The 21,443-nt window shown below is 32.6% G+C and overlaps 1 protein-coding gene across 1 annotated transcript; it reads right to left on the bottom strand.

Annotated features, from left to right (window-relative positions):
• Positions 1–2,807: 2,807 nt before the first annotated feature.
• Positions 2,808–21,425, bottom strand: LOC132722046 (sugar phosphate exchanger 3-like). Its single transcript, XM_060706447.1, has 17 exons — positions 21,281–21,425; positions 18,602–18,713; positions 17,552–17,644; positions 17,269–17,300; positions 17,064–17,115; positions 15,124–15,269; positions 14,587–14,683; positions 13,658–13,742; positions 13,071–13,181; positions 12,040–12,152; positions 10,065–10,206; positions 9,322–9,347; positions 8,955–9,030; positions 8,382–8,486; positions 7,318–7,412; positions 6,516–6,581; positions 2,808–5,170 (listed from the first exon to the last, which is right to left on the bottom strand). Exons 1-17 carry the CDS (start codon positions 21,325–21,327, stop codon positions 4,982–4,984), a joined length of 1,587 nt encoding a protein of 528 aa, XP_060562430.1. The 5' UTR covers positions 21,328–21,425; the 3' UTR covers positions 2,808–4,981.
• Positions 21,426–21,443: the final 18 nt, after the last annotated feature.

Here is a 21,443-nt window from a genome sequence, read left to right as displayed (position 1 = left end):
CATGTATTTGAAGTTGATACCTTAAGAAATGACAAAGTTATAGTGAAAAATATTTTACTGCACCAAAACTTTAATCTGAAATCTGGACGCGGACGCTGGGGCGAGTAGGTCAGCTCTCCATATACTTCGTATAGTTGAGCTAAAAAAGGGACGTTTAAAATTGCCCCTTCCTTTTTAGGCCCATTATGCCCCAGAAATGCTTTAACTTTAAATTCTTAATGACTTTATTTTCAATGTACTTATATAGTTTTAAAAACAGATACTCATTGGCCAAATACCCGAATCATCTTTTTCTTCTGATGATTTTTGGCAATTAGTACAATTAACCTTTTCCCTCATATAAGCGTGTTTCGACGGCTTTATGCCCCCCCCCCCTTTTTTTTGAGGCCTCAAACAGTGAAAAATGCCCTATTTAGGCCCCAAACACTGGTTTTCGTTTGAGAAATGTTGTTAAAAAAAGTGACCACTTTTTCGGCGCCGTCCCCCATCCAAATGTTACATCAGGGGGTTGCCAGAAGGGGGATGTGTCCCCTTCTGTTTTGGGGGTTTGAAGGGGGGGCGGAGTCCCCCTCATCGCCAAGAAAATTTTGGACATGGGACAGGCTAAAAATGGCCTCAGATCGATCTTAGGGTAACTAGTAACTGACGCTGAAAAGCCTTTTACTCTATCTCAATTTATTGAGAAGTTGCAGCACTTTGAAATCAGTTTTGATGGAAAAAAAACAATGCAAAATAGTGATTTTTGGCAATTTTGAGACGTCCCCCGTTGCCATGGTAACAGAAAATTTACGATTGAGCATGCTGTTACAGTGGCTATGGTGTAGTCAACATTTGTGCCAAGTTTCATCAGTATTGAAGCATTTTTCATAGTTTCATAGCAGTTTGAACTTGTTACATGAGGCTTTTCAATGAAAACGGCCATTTTTCGCAATATGCTCATGGGGTAAAAGGTTAAAGTACTTTAGTATTTTGCAGGGAAGGCAAAATACTACTTTGTTTACATTTTGTTATTTTTGTGACAAATTATTTCACATTTAGTACTTTTATTTAAGGAAACAAGCATCAAACAAGCTCTAATACCGTTATCTAAATGTTATAAAACTAATGTTTGCCCTTTCTAAGGAAGTAAAAATTTATTAGTTTCTCAGGCATAATGTGCCTTTAAGCACCTTACTACATGTAGTTTGTTTTCAAGCTACTGTAACTGCATTTCTTACGTAATTTTCCAAATTTTTCAGCTAGAAATTTGACTTCAGTACAATCTGCAAATTGTCTACAATTTGTATGACAAAATTGTATGACAAATCTTCCAATTCATGTAGTTTTATATGCTTCACATTAAACTAGATTATCACTTAACAAGAGGGCCATGATGGCCCTGAGGTCGCTCACCTGTATATAGGCCCCCTGGAGCGGGGCCAGTTTAAATCCCAGGGCTTTTATTTGAACAAACTTGGAAGACACCCATTAGAAGATGTTTCATGATATTTAGTTTTTACTACACACATATAATGTAAAACAATGACCAGCCCCCCCCCCCCCCCCCCCAGGGCCAATTTTAACCCAAGGCTTTTATGTTTTATTTAAACCAACTTGGTAGACAACCATAAGAAGATGTTTCATGCTAAATATCTAAGCTCTAGCTCATTGGGTTTTTTAAAAGAAGATTTTTATGTTTTTACTATACAAATATAGTTAAAACATTGACACCCCAGGGGTGGGGCCAGTTTTGACCCCAGGGCTTTTATTTGAACAAACTTTGTAGACACTTACTAGAAGATGTTTCATGCTTGATATCTAAACTCTAGCTATTTGGATTTTTTCAAAGAAGATTTTTAAGTTTTTGCTATACACATATAAGGAAAATCAATGACCCCCGGGGCGGGGCCAATTTTGACCCAAGGGCTTTTATTTGAACAAACTTGATAGACACTCACTAGAAGATGTTTCATGCTTAATATCTAAACTCTAGCTATTTGGGTTTTTTCATAGAAGATTTTTGAAGTTTTTGCTATACACATATAAGGAAAATCAATGACCCCCTGGGGCGGGGCCAATTTTGACCCCAGGGCTTTTATTTGAACAAACTTGGTAGACACTCATTAGAAGATGTTTCATGCTAAATATCTTAGCTCTAGCTCTTTGGGTTCTTTAAAAGAAGATTTTTTAAGCTTTTACTATATGTATATTGGGAAAATCAATGACCCCCTGGGGCGGGGCCCATTTTGACCCCAGGGCTTTTATTTGAACAAACTTGGTAGACACTCATTAGAAGATGTTTCATGCTAAATATCTTAGCTCTAGCTCTTTGGGTTCTTTAAAAGAAGATTTTTTAAGCTTTTACTATATGTATATAGGGAAAATCAATGACCCCCTGGGGCGGGGCCCATTTTGACCCCAGGGCTTTTATTTGAACAAACTTGGTAGACACTCACTAGAAGATGCTTCATGCCAAATATCTAAGCTCTAGCTCTCAGGGTTTTTCAAAAGAAGATATTTAAAGTTTTTTCTTTCGGTTGCCATGGCAACCAGAGTTCTGCATGGAATTAAATTCTTTGAACAATTTTTAAAGGTGACCATCAAAGGAACATTCCTGTAAAGTTTGGATGAAATTGGCGTAGTGGTTTATGAGGAGATGTCATTTAAAGTAAGTTTCCGGACGGACGGACGCCGGACGAAAAGCGATCACAAAAGCTCACCCTGTCACTTTGTGACAGGTGAGCTAAAAAGAGTATAATGGCAATGTTGCCTACAGTGAAGAATCTTTAACTCCATATCAGAACTCAAAATATGAAACAAAGAAAATGAACAACAAAAGATTGTGTACTTACATATATAATATTTTAATCATAATTATTCAACTTTATAAAAAACACAACATACAATATCATCTTTAAACAGATCCTCATCAAACTCATTTAAAATTAAACAAACAAAAAATATTTTAAAAAAATGATCTCATTAAAAAAATCTGTCACTAAAACATACATATTGGAAAAATACAATGTATTCATTAGTTCTAAATAATAAAGAAAATAGCAAAATATTTAATAATTTATTGGAAAGAAATGAATGTTTATCATAGAATAGATAAAGAATGTTTATCGGAAAGAAATGAATGTTTGTATGTCTGTTTTTTTTTACACTGTTTTAAATGTATTTTTTACATATCCTTGTGGTCTGTCCACCTAACAGACTTTCCTAAATAACAAACCAGTAAATACCAATTTTACTACAAGTGACTGACTACTACTCCCACATTATTTCTGAATCAATGAAGAGAGCCAAATGACAATAAGATTCAATGTTCTGGATAAATTGTCATAACAAAATTTGAGCCGCGTCATGACAAAACCAACATAATGGGTTTGCGACCAGCATGGATCCAGACCAGCCTGCACATCCGAGCAGTCTGATCAGGATCCATGCTGTTCGCTATCAATTTCTCTACTTGTAATAGAGTTGGTAAGCGAACAGCATGGATCCTGATCAGACTGCGCGGATGCGCAGGCTGTTCTGGATCCATGCTGGTCGCAAACACACAATGTTGGTTTTGTCGTGACGCGGCTCAAATGTAACCTCATACACGAGGATCGGACCAGCGACCCCCAGATTACAAATCCCATGCTCTCCCTATTGAGCTTAGCAAGCTAACTAAAGAATGAAAGTAATATTGCTAAAGCAAACTAAAGAAATGAAAGTTATATTGCTAAACTGTAATTTAAATTAGAGTCAACATTACATTACCTACATGTGTAACTTTGCAGATTTATATCAAATATGTTATACAATATATATCAAACATGTTGCATATTGCACCCTCATATATTACATATCACGGTTTATCACATACATGTGCCGTTTTTGCGACTCCATAAAAATGGTATTGCATGGCCGTGCATATATTTTGACATAACATCATCTGTCTTATATAAACATAGTGTTAAGATGCCCTAAATATTAGCATTACACTATAAGCACGTCAATGAAAAATAGTTCTGTTTTACTTCAAACGGTCTATATTTTTGGCATGTAATAAATAGAAAATTAAATTCTCGTAAGCCCATGACGGAATTTATTGAACTTGTATGATAAAATAACACCATGCTCACCAGAGGCTCGCATAATATAATTTTATTCAACTCGTTCAATAAATTCAGTATAAAACTTACACTCATTCAATATCCTCTATACATGAAAACACATGGATACTGTTCAACAAAATAAAATGTTTTATGTAAGATTGCTTATTATTGACTGTTAACATTGCAATAAAATCTACTTATGAAATATTACTGTATTACAAGTTTGGTAAAAACAACTTATTGGATCAAGAACTGGTGCTCTTTAAAAAATTTATTAACATCTTATTGGCTTTAATAAAAAAAATCTATATGAATTTTCTTTATATAAATTCACAAAAAAAAATAAAGCAGCTATACATTAAAAGCTATAAACAACCATATAAAACAAATAAAATAACTCAGTAAAAGTATAAAACAAAAGTGGATAAAATTTGTCACAGTGTCTGGTAGTTGTAGTACATAATATATTATATAGTAAAATCAACCTTGGGGTTCAACAAAAAAACTGTTCTTTAAAGATAAAAAAAAATTAAAATTTACATTGTTTGAATACACTTTAAGTTAAAAGTATACCTGACCAAATAAAACAAAATTTTTTTTTTTCAATAAGACACACACTGCATAAAGTTCATGAGTATTTAACACAAGGGATACTTGTCATTTTTACATATAGTAAAATCAACTTAATAATTCATAAAAATCTTTTAATTTATGACATGATAAAATATCATTTTACATTAAAATTACAATATTCCTCTTTGCATATATAATTTTAAAAGCTACCAGTATATACAACCAAATAAAACCAATAAAAATAATTTTCAACATAAAAAAAAACTTTTACAGTGAATTCAATAAAATGTATCTATGATTATACACAACAGTCGTTAAGCGGATCAGTCGTCAAGGATACCTCTCGATTCATTAGTGTCACCATTCACTGACCTACTTCTTTGACTGTCTTGTGTATGACAACCACAATACCAACTATAGGTGTATTTTCTACAACAATTCCTTATAGCATGATAGCATTCTGGAACCTCGCGTATAAACATTGGAATGATGCAAAATATCGTTGAAATAGTCTGAAATATAAATATACATGTATGATGAGTCATCAATTTGTTACTATAAATAGAAAATATCATGTGTCACGTTATTAAATGAGCCGCGTCACCACAAAACCAACATAATGGGTTTGCGACCAGCATGGATCCAGACCAGCCTGCGCATCCACACAGTCTGATCAGGATCCATGCTCTTCACTTACAAACGCTATAACAAGTAGAGAAACTGATAGCGAACAGCATGGATCCTGACCAGACCCAAAGTCTGGTCTGGATCCATGCTGGTCCCAAACCCATTATGTTGGTTAAGTTGTGACGCAGCTCAAATGAACTTTTCCAGCATCAATTTTTTGTTTTTAGTTCAGACTATGATTATCAATTTGGTGATCTCCTGTTGAATATTGCAAGGTCAGCCAACAGTATACAGCTTGGTCAGACAGCTCTATACTGGCCACAAAGGCTTATCACTTTCTGCCAAGGTCAAGGTTACGTTGACAATATGTCATTAATATATAGCGGTAAAAAGCTTAAATCTTAATATAAAGGAGCCTTTCACTGAGAATACCTTAAATACTGAGATTGATAACCAAAACCCCGCAAGAGTAATTTGTTAAATATTTTGCTAAATACAACCATTGATCTTAAAGAGACATATATCCAAGAATGCTTAATACCAAGTTTATTTGGTGACAATCTTTACATGTACGTTCAAAAGATTGATTTTTATGTATATATGTTAAAAGTTTTTTTTTCATTTTTCATATTCTTAGCTGTTGTGGTGTCTGAAAGAGCACAGGAACTTATTGTTGATCAATCATAAGGAAGGTGTTTCTAAGGATATCACAAGCCGAGTTCTGTGTGAATTCATCCGAAGTTTTACAAAAATAGGTAATAGAGAATTTGCTATGTTTGCTTATTTATGTATTTGTTAATGCAAAAATTTGAAATGTGACTATCAAATGATGAGATAGGGTAGGTTTGAATTAATTTTGGCCAGTGGTATCAGTGTAGAAGCTGATAAAGTGATGGCAAACACTGAAATATCGTAAAACAAGAGCCATTGCCATGGAGGGCAGCACAACTTTTTTTAAGGGAACACCACCATGACTGTACCAATACCTCAATTTTTCTTTTTTAAAAAAGCTGAGCTAAATACGATTAATGCAATCCTAAAGACACACTTTGTAAACTGCATAATATATTTTTAAGATATCCACAAGCTTACACATATTTAAAGATACTAATATGTAAATAATTAACCTAAATATGATAAAACCAACCAAAATATAATAAAATCAACCTAACTATTACAAAAGTAGCCCAAATATTATAAATCTAACAAAAGAATTTTGAATATACAAACCATAGCAATAAAAAGATAAAATACAGAATGCCAGCCTATACGTTCTTGAAGTAGAGGCACTAAAATCTGAAATAGAATCAATTTTCTCATTTCAACATGTACACTTTATATTAGTTTTAAATTAAAATAAGCCTCGTTTGAAGCTATTCACATTATGAAAACCAGCATCTTTCAGCTTGTTCTGCAATGAACATAAAATAAAAAATTCTCGGAAACATCATTCTTATTGCCTATTTCATATTTATTCATAGAATTACATCAAATCTAGCCCAATTCATTCATAAATGTGTATTAAGTTTTAATTATAACACATGTATAAATGCGGAACATTGTGTGTATGACATAGTGTATTATTGGATGTGTTTGGTTTATATACTCTCATCACTAGAATACAAATATGAAACATTTATTTGCATAAAGCATAATACAATGCCTATAACAAGTACAAATTGTAATAATACAATATTTGGAGATCAAAACATGAATTTTACAGCAAACATTTTTAAAGATTTATGCAGAGCCGAAAAAAGCTATGCTTTGATTCCAAACGTGACCTTGAACTGACCACAAGACTAACCAATGTGTTTTTCAGTGTTTTTGTACTGTATTATACTGGACTGGACCCCTCAAGCCCTAGTCAAAAACTCCTGGCAAAAATCCTGGCCATTGAGCTGCATAAGATCAAGATGTCATGGAGTGAAGCCAAAGCTTGGGCAATAGACAAAACCATATGGCACGCTATGGTGACAACTTTATGCTCCAATCGGAGTGAAAATGATTAGCTAGTAGTATTATACTGTACCTGGCCTAGTGCAGCCCCTACACTACCAGTACCATCTACAATGCCGGTAACTGTTGCTAGGGCTGCCTTATTTCCCTGTATTGGTCCCTGTTTACCTAGTGAAATAAAGTAACCACTCATATACATGTATCATGAAAAATAGAAATTTTACATTTACTTGAAAACAGGCAATTTCAATCATTTATCTGAGCAAACTGAAATCAAATAAAGCTTTTTGTATAAATATCTTTTGTTACACAACTTTCATTCATACAAGAAACTGGCCACATATTGTTACATTTATATAATCTATAGACACAGCTGCTGTCAAATTAAGCCTAAGTGTTTCTTTTTTCCTCATGTAGAGTAATTATGCTGTATCATTAAAATTCATAATTAGGATTTTTGACAGATTATAATGGTGATACATGTATATAAATGGCTGTTTGCAATATAACCCTCATCTAACAGCTAAGGTTATATCAGCCTACAATCTTTTATAGTAGGTAACATGCTTATAACTATAATTATATATTGTTTGTTTAGTTTTATGCCTATTTTAACACCTTTTGGGTCATATTTTGCCTTGCCAAAGGATCAAGCAAGCAATCCCTAGATTGCAAATCTGATTCTCTCCCTACTGAGCTAAGTTGGCCGACCTCCAAACAATTGACAATGGTCATAACTTAAAGGGGATCAATCTTATACTGAAAAACAATATCATTAAAATCAGATCATCATTTTCGCTCTGTCACTCTTTACTAGGAAGGGTAGCAAAGGGTAGTGGAGCAACAGTTACGATATGATTTTAATGAGATTGATTGAAAAACTAACTTTAAGAAGAACAAAACAATTCAATATCTGCATTATAAGCAAAATATGATATTAAACAACACTGGCATGGGGTGGCAAAATCAATTGTCCATATTGCCCAGGTTTTCCAGCAGCTTGTACGGACAAGAGGAAATTTTCAAGAATTTACTTTAGAAATATTATATGAACAAGTAAAGAAATGCTTCAGATACGACTAGACAAGTGAGTGAAATTGAATTTTGCCGACCCTCAACAGTAAAACAAATCATTACCGAGATCTGCTGAAATAGCTGCACTAATGAGGTTAGCAACACCACCAATAAAAAACCCTGTTACTGTCATCAGAACCGCATTCATAGTCATATCATTGGGTGAGTCTAGAAACATACAAGGCAATATGTGAAAATACAATCATAAAAGAATTTATAGTTAAAATACAATTATTAAGTATCTTATATCATTAAGAAAAATTCAAGATAACATATGGGATTTACAGTTATAATTGGATAATTCTACAGTGTCATCATGGGTAAAATGTTTGATATTTGAAATAATTTGAAAATTTTGTACTTTTGTACCGATATAAGTTCAAGCTAATAAAGTAATACACGTCAACACCAGGACAGGTTTACAATATTTTATTAACCTTGACCTTCATCAGGACCATGCATTCAAAAGTATAAGCTGAAAATTTTGATCTCAGAAATAAATTTGAATTTACAATGTATTTTAAAATTTCAGCTAAAATTCTGATTTTCTGGAAAAAACCTGAAAACTTTCACCCAGACATAAATTAAGTGTTTATATAACTGTTGTAATTTAACAAAGAATATAAATAAACTTACTGCTGTACCAGATCAGTGAGGGTATGGCCAGAATCAACATCGGTACAACTACTATAGACCTCTTCTGAACACAATCCTGTATCAAACAATATAAACTGTCATAAATATATCCATCCTTAGCCTGATGACAGCAACAAACTCTACTGACTGATCCTGATTTGCACTGTTCACTATTTAGTAGTTATTTGAAATTTTCTCTAAAAAATGGTGAATGGTTTTGTACAGACTGAATGATGGGCAAGTCCATTTAAGATATTTACATATATAAACTCCTTGTTTCAGAGTACCTTAATGATACAAAAATTTCAACTTAGTCAACATATACGATACACTTTATAGGGTAAAATACAACATACGTATAACTTACTGAGATGATACCAGCTATAGTTCCACCTGAAACATAAATTTAACATATTGTTACTCTATAAGATGTCTCCTCAGGTATATGTAATTGTTATATTAACACTTTCCTACAAGGAGATGATACTTACCTGATTCAACTAATTGCAAACAAGACAGAAAAACGTGTTATTGGAATATAAATGACTTATTTATAGTGATTTTTTATGGTACTTTATCATAGTTTTTGTTTGAGAGAGGAACAAAAATCATTTCATCTTAACTGTATTTTTTTTCCATAACAGTAAAGTTTTATCAGAGATGTTATCTATGTCTCTTGTTTTATAAACTTTATATCAATGATGTGAAAAATAATCATCCATCTAAAACAGAGGTTCCTGACACTCTTAAAAGTAGTGTTGAGTCAGTCATCAGTATAACAAGAGCTGTAGGTAGGACAGCATGCTCGACTTTTCTCAGTGCTAAATAGTAAAACATGAGAATTGATAATTTAGAATTATTTAAGTAATAAAAGAGGCCATAATTTTGTCAAAATCCATGTTAAGAGTTATAGGTTTTGGAAAGTGACCTATTATGCTCTAAAATAAAGTGTGTAAAGATTCAACCCATTCTTCCCTTCAGCAGTTTTGGAAATACATGTACCAACTTGCATGCAAGAACGTAATCAAAGTGTGACACTGATGTTTAGGTGGGTAAGAAAGCTCTCCTTATTCTTTGAATATTTAAACTAAAAATTTCCATTTGTCTTACCTACAATTCCACCAATGTCATACCAAATTGAAATTTTATCTGCCACAGATTCTAACCAGCCAAATGATGCATGTAGATAATAAGGTAGCCAGAAGAAAAATGAATAGTTAACCAGTTTCAAACAGAAGTAAGCAAATGCATACTGAAATAAAAAAAAACACCATCTTAAACAGTATAGTAAAAATCACTACAGCAACATAGAACATACAGTATTTTATATTGTTGTTGTTGGGTTCCAGGTCAAACTCACACTGTAATAATCATTTAGTGAATATCTAGCTTTATTGGGTGGAAAAAACTTTAGATGCCCCTCCAGTGCATTATTTCAGGTACAAGTGGTCACCTGAGCAGAACCATCAACATTTCATAAGCAAGCTTGACAAAATATTTTAAATACTATACATTATTGCATTATTAATTCAGTGCTTAACTTTGAAACTGCCAGTAAAAAATTTGAGAGCTGTCACTGGTAACACACTAACAAGCATTTTTAAAGAATTTTGTATTTGTTAAGGTTTTGCAGAAGTAGCAGGCATATATAATTTATAAATAATTTTGCTGGCCACTTTGTCAGTAACACACAAGTGCTTTTAAAGAATATTAAATTGTCATTTTTTTGACAAAAGTAGAAGGCATTAAATTGATAAGTAGCAATTAATTTGGTATTCTGAGAGCATTGGTTGTGTGTTTTCAATAAGCTTTTATTCAATAAGTATTAAGTAGGTATTATTTATACCAGAAATTATTTATATGTAAAATTATATTAAAAACTAGAACTGCCACTGTCATGGCATGAATACCCCCGCATACCACTTTGTCAGAATCAACAGTGGCCATTTAGAGCTCAAGGACAACCTCCCAGCCAAATCTGAGGTTACTTAAAGCCAGTGCATTGCTAAGTTATGTATTCTACATGCTTCAAATGTGAAAATGTCAAAATCAATACACTGCGGACAGGCATTTTTAAGCAATTGAGGGGAAAAGCTTTTTTTTTTTGTCAAGGTCCCTGTGACCGTGACCTTTGACCCAGTGACCTCAAAATCAATAGGGGTCACCTTATGGTCATCATCAACATCCACGCCAAATATGAAGACTGTGGGTCAAAGGAATCTTAAGTTAATGGGCGGATAAACTTTTTTAGTCAAGGCCCCTGTGACCTTGACCTTTGACAATGTGTCCTAAAAATCAATAGGGGTTAGCTATTAATCATGACTAACCTCCATGCCAAATATGAAGACTGTGGGTCAAAGGAATCTAAAGTTATTGGGCGGACAAGCTTTTTATAGTCAAGGCCCCTGTGACCTTGACCTTTGACCTGGTGACCTCAAAAGCAATAGGGGTCATCTACTAATCATGACTAACCTCCATGCCAAATTTGGAGACTGTGGGTCAAAGGAATCTTAAGTTATTGGGCGGACAAGCTTTTTGAAGTCAATGCCCCTGTGACCTTGATCTTTGACCTGGTGACCTCAAAATCTATAGGGGTCATCTACTAATCATGACTAACCTCCATGCCAAATATAAAGACTGTGGGTCAAAGGAATCTTAAGTAATTAGGCGGACAAGCTTTTTGAAGTCAAAGCCCCTGTGACCTTGACCTTTGACCTGGTGACCTCAAAATCAATAGGGGTCATCTACTAATCATGACTAACCTCCCTGCCAAATATGAAGACTGTGGGTCATAGGAATCTTAAGTAATTGGGCGGACAAGCTTTTTGAAGTCAAGGCCCCTGTGACCTTGACCTTTGACCTGGTGACCTCAAAATCAATAGGGGTCATCTACTAATCATGACTAACCTCCATGCCAAATATGAAGACTGTGGGTCAAAGGAATCTTAAGTTATTGGGCAGACAAGAAAAAACAGACAGATGGACGGACAGCCGGACGGACAAGCTGATTCCAGTATACCCCCCTTACAACTTTGTTGTGCGGGGGTATAATAACAAAATAAGTACATTTTGTACATGTACATACCATGAGCACACCAGGCAACAATAAAGCTTTCCAAAAACTCAGAGCCTCCTCTTTTTCTGGTGCCTTAGGCTTCACAATTCTTACATCATCACCATCCTCTGGTAGTAAAGGATCTATCAAGGAAAAGAACAACATTCATTGAATTAATTAAAATGTATATTTATATATAGTGATGATCACTATATATAAATATACATTTTAATTAATTCAATCAGATCAATACAAACAGAAAACACTATGTTTTAGTTCTACTACCATTTATAGGAAGTCTAATATAAAACTCTACGTCTTTGGACTGACCCTTTTGTTAAACCATACTTCAAGCTATGTGCCATTTGTCACTCATCACTTATTCAGAAACCAAGTGGATTTGCAATCTGTCAATTGCAGAGAAATTGGTAATTACTGGTTAGGTATCCAGGAATGCCAGTTAGATGAAAGGACTGTTTACGTATGATCAAATATGTAATCAAATCGGCTCTAAAAACAGTGTTAAATATGAACTTATGTTCTGTTTTTATCTTGTTGAATGTTAAATTTATCTTACATTTATGATTTCCTTTTGGTAAGGAGTTGGAAAACATAATACATGTCAAACAGATAGGGCAATCACGTGCAATATTATATGATATATGCACAGCATAAAAAAAGAATGCTTACATGTCATATGATGTCAGATGTGACATCAATAACCCAAATGATATCAGGAAAATTACTTCTATGCTCATTATAGTTCAATGTATTTTTATTTATTCCCTTTTTTGCTAGCATGTTAGAATGGAAATAGATATCAATTCTTTTTGCATTACAGTAAAGTAATGCACGGTTTATCGTTCAAATACTTTGTAATTAATTACTCAGGCCTAACAGCCTTCGTAATTATATTCCTGCACATTTGAGCTCCAACCCTGCATTATTCTACAGCAATGCACTCAAAATTGATGTCTATTTCCTAAATGACTGCTTGTCAAGTAGGCCATTCAATCAATCCAACCATAGGTCACATAAAGACGAGCAAAGTTACACCATACCTCTATCATCATCGTCATCATCTTCTATATATGTCCCTTGTTGTCCTTGTTGTCCTTGGTTCACTGTTATCTGGTAATCTCTTTCCTGTATTTCATCTGGACTCTGTAATCCTATAATTAAACATCACCACCTCATCAGATTCTTTAACCCAAAACCTACTGAATTTGTAATGGACTTGCCCTGCTTTTAATGTGGAACAGTCCATTTAAAGTGTAAAGGATTTCTATATAAAAAAAAAATTGAGCTACCTGGTCAGTCTGCACTGGAAAAATTGAGTGAGTGAATGATATGAAATTCTGTACATAGTTTTTGTTCCAGACTTTTTATCAAATGATATAAATAAAAAAGAAAATTACAGTCCTGTCACGTGAATAAAACCTCATTGAAGCCCATTTAATAACTTATTGCTCAGATCATAACACTCCTATATTTTAATAACTTCATTTACAGGATAAAGCAGCGCTGGAGGACTATCATCGATAGCCTATGCACCAGGAGGAGCAAAGGGCCAAAGTTAAAAGTAAAGTATATGTCTGTAAAGGCCCATAATTGGAAATCAAATTTATTCTATTCTATTGTCACTTACCAATTTCTGTAGGTGAATTGATCAAACCAAAGAAATTAATGATTCCACCAGCAAAAAGGACAGTTGATGTGACAAGGAAGGCATACTGAAGATGTAGATATAACTTTTACAATCATGAGAATTATAGCAATGTATGCTGTATAACATTAGGAGAAATATTTAGAATATATTGATACTGGACATTTATAGCTTGGAAGAGCAAGTTAAAATCTTTATTCAAACAAAAAAGGTTAAACAGTAAATAATCAGATCTAAACAAAATTCCTCTTGACAGAGAGTGTTATTCTTCCTATGAAATTGCTAAAAATGATTATTTCCAGCAAACAAAAAAAGGGCAATTGTGACTAAGAAAGCAAACAAAAGAAGTAGAAATAACTTATACAGATATAAGACTGTCAGAATTGCATGCTGTATAACAACAGAATAAATATCATTGTTCATGTGAATTTCAATGTTATCTAAAAGTAAACAATAAGGATTGTCAATACAGAATACAGACAAACAATTGAAGAAATTTAAAGCTAGTTAAGGATCAACACAATCGCTTCCTTTGAGACTGTTATGCAATAGTCAATTGTAATGACGGCCCCTGCACCCAAGGGGAATAGTATGGATTTTGACAGTTGAATTTTTACCTAGTAAAGGCACTGAACTGCAGAGACAGTCTAATGGCTTAATTCCCACTAAAAGCCCTGACACTGGATATTGGAATCATCCCACCATTTTTGCGGAAAACAAAACCAAAAGAAAACAACCCCAACAAACACTTCCCTCTTTTCCCTGTTATACCATGCCCTTCCACAAATTGGGCTGACTGTTTGTTTTACAACTGACTGGTGCATTAATGATTATGAAGCAAAGCAAATCAATTTATCCATTAGTTTGTTTTAATTCTGATTCTTGTACAACAAAATATTTAGGTTACTTACATCATATCCATACTGTAGAACCTGTGATACCATTAAAGCACCGATAATATTGCCAACAGATGCACAAGCACTCCATAATCCAAGTACAAGACCTCGACTGAAATATCAAAACAAGAGTGATCAGTGATCACATGTGTCGCCTCATAAAAGCCAATTGCATGTTGCAGCTATTGTATAGTAGGAGACACAAAAATCATTAACAGGGCAAAACGTGTTTTTTATTGCGTTTAACAGACGACGGAGAAGTTAACCCTTTATGTGGCAACTACTCTTAGTGTAGTAAATTACCTAAAAAGTTTACACATGACCATCTCGTTATCATATCAAGCTTAAAGACAATTTAAACATGGTCTCTGTTAACCTTATCCAAATGAAATGTATGCATCAAAGATTTCTAGAACTGGTTATGACACCCATGAAGCTGTAAACTGGTGTGATTTATAGCATGAATATATGTCCCTAAATTTGGATTTTGTCATTAACTGGAAAACAAATAACATACAGTAACGTTGTGGCACATTATATTATATTGCTCACCTGGATTTTCCAAACCAATTACCCATGATAGCAACAACTGTCGGCCAACCTAAACTCTGTAACAATCCATTACATATCCAGACAGCGACATACAGGTACTTGTTGTAGTAGTGTGACCATTCTAACACAGATCCAAACACTAATACCTTAATAACAACAATATATGTATAACATATATATAATTACAATACTGATAAATATAATATACCATATCTATCAAGATGCATTTGTTGGTCTGCAGAGATAAAATTTATATGAAAGTCACTGGCTTAATGAATTTAGGCATAAATATACTTAACAAATATTGTTTAGTTAACTTTAGAACATATAATTGAAAGATCTAACAATGATTTATGTATTTTGTTGTACTGAAGTTATTAAGTTAAAAAAATATTGATAACATCATTATTTGTTATGTTGTGTAAACATGTATAAAAAACAATATTGACAGTTTTAGTAAATAATTGTTAATTGTCATGATATTGAACAGAAACTGGTCAGTGTTGTATTGTTTTAAAATAAAAACTATGTTTATAGCAACTGATTTATTTAGAAAAAACATCCTATAGCGATTGATATAAAAAACTCATTTAATTTCAATCATTTTCTACAAGTTTTTTATTATTTCCGGCATCTTTTAATACTTAAATATACATGTACATGAATATGGAAATTAATGAATGTGTGTCCAGACACTTAATATTTGTAATTGTTTAACAAGTACAGAGCACTTAGAACTTAAACTGTTCCCACTTAAAGCTGAACAACAAGCAATACAATAATCTGCATAGACAAAGCAATACAGTACATACAATTATACACTTGTTAACCATCATAATGCTTAACATGTATATATTTTGTAAGTTTTTAACTGTCCATAGGATAAGTACACAAATATTGGTTTATCTTATATTCACGTCCTCTGACTGTTTAATGTTTGAATTCCCACTGGGATTTCAGATTCTCTAATGATGAGGAAGCCATTCAGTCACCATACCTTACTTTTGGTAAAGTAGAATGTGTAATGTATTACAGTAGGGTTGAATTTGTAATGTACATGCTAAGGCAGAATATGTGATGTATTACAATAAAGTACAATAAGTAATGTATTACAGTAAAGCAGAATATATATTGCAATATGGTAAGGTAGAATATGTAATGTATTAAAGTAAGGTAGAATATGTAATGTATTACTGTAAGGTAGAATATGTAATGTATTATAGTAAGGTAGAATATGTTATGTATTAAAGTAAGGAAGAATATGTAATGTATTACAGAAAGGTGAAATATGTAATGTATTGAGGTAAGGCAGAATATATAATGTATTACAGAAAGGTGAAATATGTAATGTATTGCTGTAGGGTAGAATATGTAGCGCATTACAGTAAGGTAGAATATGTAATGTATTCCATAATATGTAATGTATTACTGTAAGGTAGAATATGTAATGTATTAAAGTAAGGTAGAATATGTAATATATTACAGTAAGATGGAATATGTAATGTATTGAGGTAAGGCAGAATATGTAATGTATTATGCTAAAGCAGAATATGAAATGTATTACAGTAGAGTAAAATACGTAATGTATTATAGTAAGGTAGAATTTGTACTGTATTACAGTAAGGTAGAATTTGTACTGTTTTACAGTAAGGTAGAATAAGAAATATAATTCAATTGCTTAGTAAGGAATGTAATGTATTATGGTATGGCAGAATATGTAATTTATTAAAGGAATATGTAATGTTTTACAGGAAGATAGAATATGTTATGTATTTCAGAATATGTAATGTATTACTGTAAGGTAGAATATGTAATGTATTACAGTAAGGTAGAATATGTAATGCATTATGGTAAAGTAGAATATGTAATGCATTACAGTAAGATAGAATATGTAATTTATTGTTGTGCGGCAGAATATTTAATGTTTTTATGCTACTTACAGATACAGCTGAACTACACATGCCCAATGATAGAACCTTCCTCAATTCAAATCTGAAACAGAAAGTCTTACTTAACACCAGGAATAATATTTGTACAAGTTGAAATTAATATACAATGGTATCTATGAAGCTTATTCTTGAACTAACAAGTGTAATAATGAACAAAATTACATTAAACAATAATATTATTACAAAATTTTCATACCTATCTCCAATAATACCACTGATGTATAGCCCCTGAAAAAAATAAAATTTAAATTACAAATTATTTTATATAATTACATATACTACTGGTTAATAAGCTTAAACGAAAAAAAATATTATGTATAGTCAGCGAACTATAATCTAAAATTATTTATTGTAAGTCAATATTATGAAATGTTAATAAACTCATCTGCTTGATTTTCATGAATTTTGAGATAGAAGTACCTTTATACAAGTTTACAACTATGAAACAAAAAATATATAGGTAAGACTGATGATATTACCACTGCATAGGAGACCATAAACACAGCATCAAGAATGCCCAAATACGTTTCTGCATCTTTAGCACTTGCAAACATGTGATGATCATTCCACAGCTGTAAAAACAACAAGAACACAATATTTAAAAACTTATTAGAGATTAAACATGAGAGTCATTATAAAATCCCATTCTAGTAGTTCACAATATTTACTGTATTTAAACTATCACATTAAACTATCACATTAAATTATCACATTAAACTATCACATTAAACCATCACATTAAACTATCACATTAAACCATCACATTAAACTATCACATTAAACTATCACATTAAACCATCACATTAAACCATCACATTAAACTATCACATTAAACCATCACATTAAATTATCACATTAAACTATCACATTAAATTATCACATTAAATTATAACATTAAATTATCACATTAAACCATCACATTAAATTATCACATTAAATTATCACATTAAACCATCACATTAAACCATCACTATGTATTAAATTCATTCATCTTTCTTTTAATGGCAATATGTCAATGTTTCTGTTACCATTTTCCATTATACTTGTGATATCAATTTTCTGTCTATCTGTTAAATAAAGGCTTATCATATGTAATAGAACACCTTTTCACTCAAACAAGGTAATTTAAGGTGACATATGATTTGTGTCATGATTGTAATTTCAAAATTCATCAAAAAATGACAGTGCAGACCATCGTTAGACAGCAAGGCTGGGCAGACTGATCTTGGTCTGCACTGGTTGCATGGTTAAATTCAATTGCTGCCAGCAGGCTTAACTCTATTAAGTAATTCCAATATCAACCAAAGACTGACAACCTCAGTACATGACATGGATCTTGCTAATGACACATGGTCTCATAAAACAGTGAAAATTTGTGCAAAGCCAAAAGCAAAGCTTTGATAGAATGACGAGATAAAAAGACATACCATATACCAACTTTCAGGGAAGATAAAAAAATGTTAATGTGTTCAAATGAAATTTTATTTAGTACATCTCACAGAAGATATAACAGTTAAGTTTAAACTTACATTGTCTGGTTTATTCACCAGTGTAGCATTTCCAGGAGTTGCACTCCATTCACTAGAAATTGTTGATTTCACATTGCTAAATGTCTTTCTTGTTGCATGAAAAAATGCATAGCTGAAAATTTAAAGGAATATTATGTTTGAAAATATTAAGGCATAATTTATAACCATTACTTATCTATTATTTCCTTTACTATAAACAGTATTTTTTCACACAAATTTGGGGCTGAAATAGGGCACCATTCACAAAGCCAAAAAGATTTTTGTTTCACTTTTTTTTTATTTACAATTCACAATTGTAAAATTGTAGTTATTGGCAAAACAGTAAATGAGTTTATAACATAAGAAAAAGATATATACTGGTTTGAGAGATAACTCCTACACTAAAATCACACATTTTTTGCAATATCTTAATCCTCCTCTTGTATATCTTAAAAATTGAACCACCTAAACAAAGTTAAGTTCAAAGACTTTATATTACAGTACAAAATATGTATGAAAATGGAAACTGGTACTTCTGTAAGGTCCTGAATGAGGTATAGAAAACATTACCCTGTAACAGTAGATAAAGCTGTCACTTAAATTTTTAAGTAAAAATGACTGAAAAATCAGCATCAATAATTAATTGTTACATCTTAAATGTTTTATCTATTTTTTGTTGATATTTGAATAATTATTCAAAAAAAAATTCTTTCCCAAGTCAGTGGCCCATGGTCAATACAATTCTATCTACCCAGGCCCCTCATCACGATTTTGTGATTAATGTTCGGCCAATTTGGTGGTTCTAGGGGGGTATGGGGGCATGCTTCCACAATTTTTTTTATTCTATGATGCTTTCAGGAGTGTTTCTCCAGGTATTTGGCACAGTTTACAGTCTGCCTCTAGTACATATTATTTTGGCATATGTCACTGATTTTTACAGAGATCAAGTGTCAAATTGCTTATCAGTTTCACATGTTAATGCTTTTGATGTTTTTTGTTATTTTGTATTTTTCCCGCTAAGGACTACACATTTTTTTGCCAAAATATTCTTGAACGGACCATCAACGACGGACCTGCTACCTCATTAATTGTTATTTAGTAAAAAGAATGTTTTGAAGCAGCTTTACCTACAAAAAGTTTAGGTTATTTGAAAAACATTAGAAAGCTTATCACCTAAGTCCTTACAAAAAATCATCACATTCTGTCATGCTCCTTTACTAGTAAAACTACTAGGTGTCCATGTGTTTGTTTGTTAAGAAACAAAGTTATAACAATTATATTTATCAAGTGTCTGGGTTATCTATTTGTCAGAGTTTTCTCTCTGACCATTTTATATGGTGGCTGATTTATGCCATTCAGTCTGATTTTTTTCCATGCAGCACCTGGCAAAAACACATAATTACAACAATATGACAACCTAGTCATACTTTTCTTAATATACGGATCTAAAATATTGACGGCAGAATTTAAAGAGTCGCATGTTAAACTTGTTGGGACGCCAGGAGTAGCTCCCCTTACATACCCGTGAACAATTTGTAAACAACTTTGCTTAACAGTAAGTCATACAGGCTTAATATAAAACATTTTTCGGTAGTTATATATGCAAAAAAAATGGTATCCATTGCAGGCAAATTTGGCTGTCATATGAGGGGGAAATTTCGGCTTTGAGAGGGGAAAAAAACATACAATTTTGAGGGGGGAATGGGGCCGAATTTCGCCGAATATTTTGGTGAAAAAAAACACTGTACCTCATTAATTGTTATTTAGTAAAAAGAATGTTTTGAAGCAGCTTTACCTACAAAAAGTTTAGGTCATTTGAAAAACATTAGAAAGCTTATCACCTAAGTCCTTACAAAAAATCATCACATTCTGTCATGCTCCTTTACTAGTAAAACTACTAGGTGTCCATGTGTTTGTTTGTTAAGAAACAAAGTTATAACAATTATATTTATCAAGTGTCTGGGTTATCTATTTGTCAGAGTTTTCTCTCTGACCATTTTATATGGTGGCTGATTTATGCTATTCAGTCTGATTTTTTTCCACACAGCACCTGGCAAAAACACATAATTACAACAATATGACAACCTAGTCATACTTTTCTCTGTGTGGTGCCAGAGGAAAACATGAAAATACAAAAAAGTGATTACTTTGTAGTAATTTCTTGCTTGCACCTTTTCTTCACAGGGCGCCAGAGGAAATAACAACAAAGTGAACATTTTGAAAATACCAAAAGTGGTGACTTTGTTTGTTGTATTTTCTTGATTTCATATATAACGTCCTACTGAGCGAAAATATGACATGGAACACATCAGCCACCATATACATACTAATCAGACAATGGCAGGATACCAAGTCAGGGGTTCCACTTGCCAATGAATCCTGAGGGTCATTTTGACCAGTATGGACTATGTTTTACCAATTTAATACAAGGCCAAATCTCCATGATTTTATCAAAATTTGACACTCCAGTTAAAATCCTGAGGCTCAAATCAGGCCTTCGGGGAATTTGAACAGACAAAGAGTAATTTCAAGGTTCAAATGGACACCCTGCAAGTTCAATGTTCGAGAACGAGTGTTTGTCGAGTGTTTCTAATAAAAATAATAAGAATTTCTAGGGGTGGTAGATCTACATAAACACTGATAAAGACAATATTTATCACAATAAAATATAAATCTAACAAAACATTATATCAAAATCACCTAATGAATGTTAAAATAAATGTCGAAGCATGATAAAAAGTCCACATTTCCTTCCAATAAAAACAAAAAACAAAATTAAAAAGTAACAAAAAATGTAAATAAAAACATCGGAAGTTGTTGTTGTTTTATTAACCAGAACACTTCGGCTATTATCGCGGTCGCG

The sequence above is a fragment of the Ruditapes philippinarum genome, unplaced genomic scaffold, assembly GCF_026571515.1.
Source record: "Ruditapes philippinarum isolate M1 unplaced genomic scaffold, ASM2657151v2 ctg853_1_1_1_1, whole genome shotgun sequence".
NCBI lineage: Eukaryota > Metazoa > Mollusca > Bivalvia > Venerida > Veneridae > Ruditapes > Ruditapes philippinarum.
This window is presented reverse-complemented; position numbering and strand designations above follow the sequence as displayed.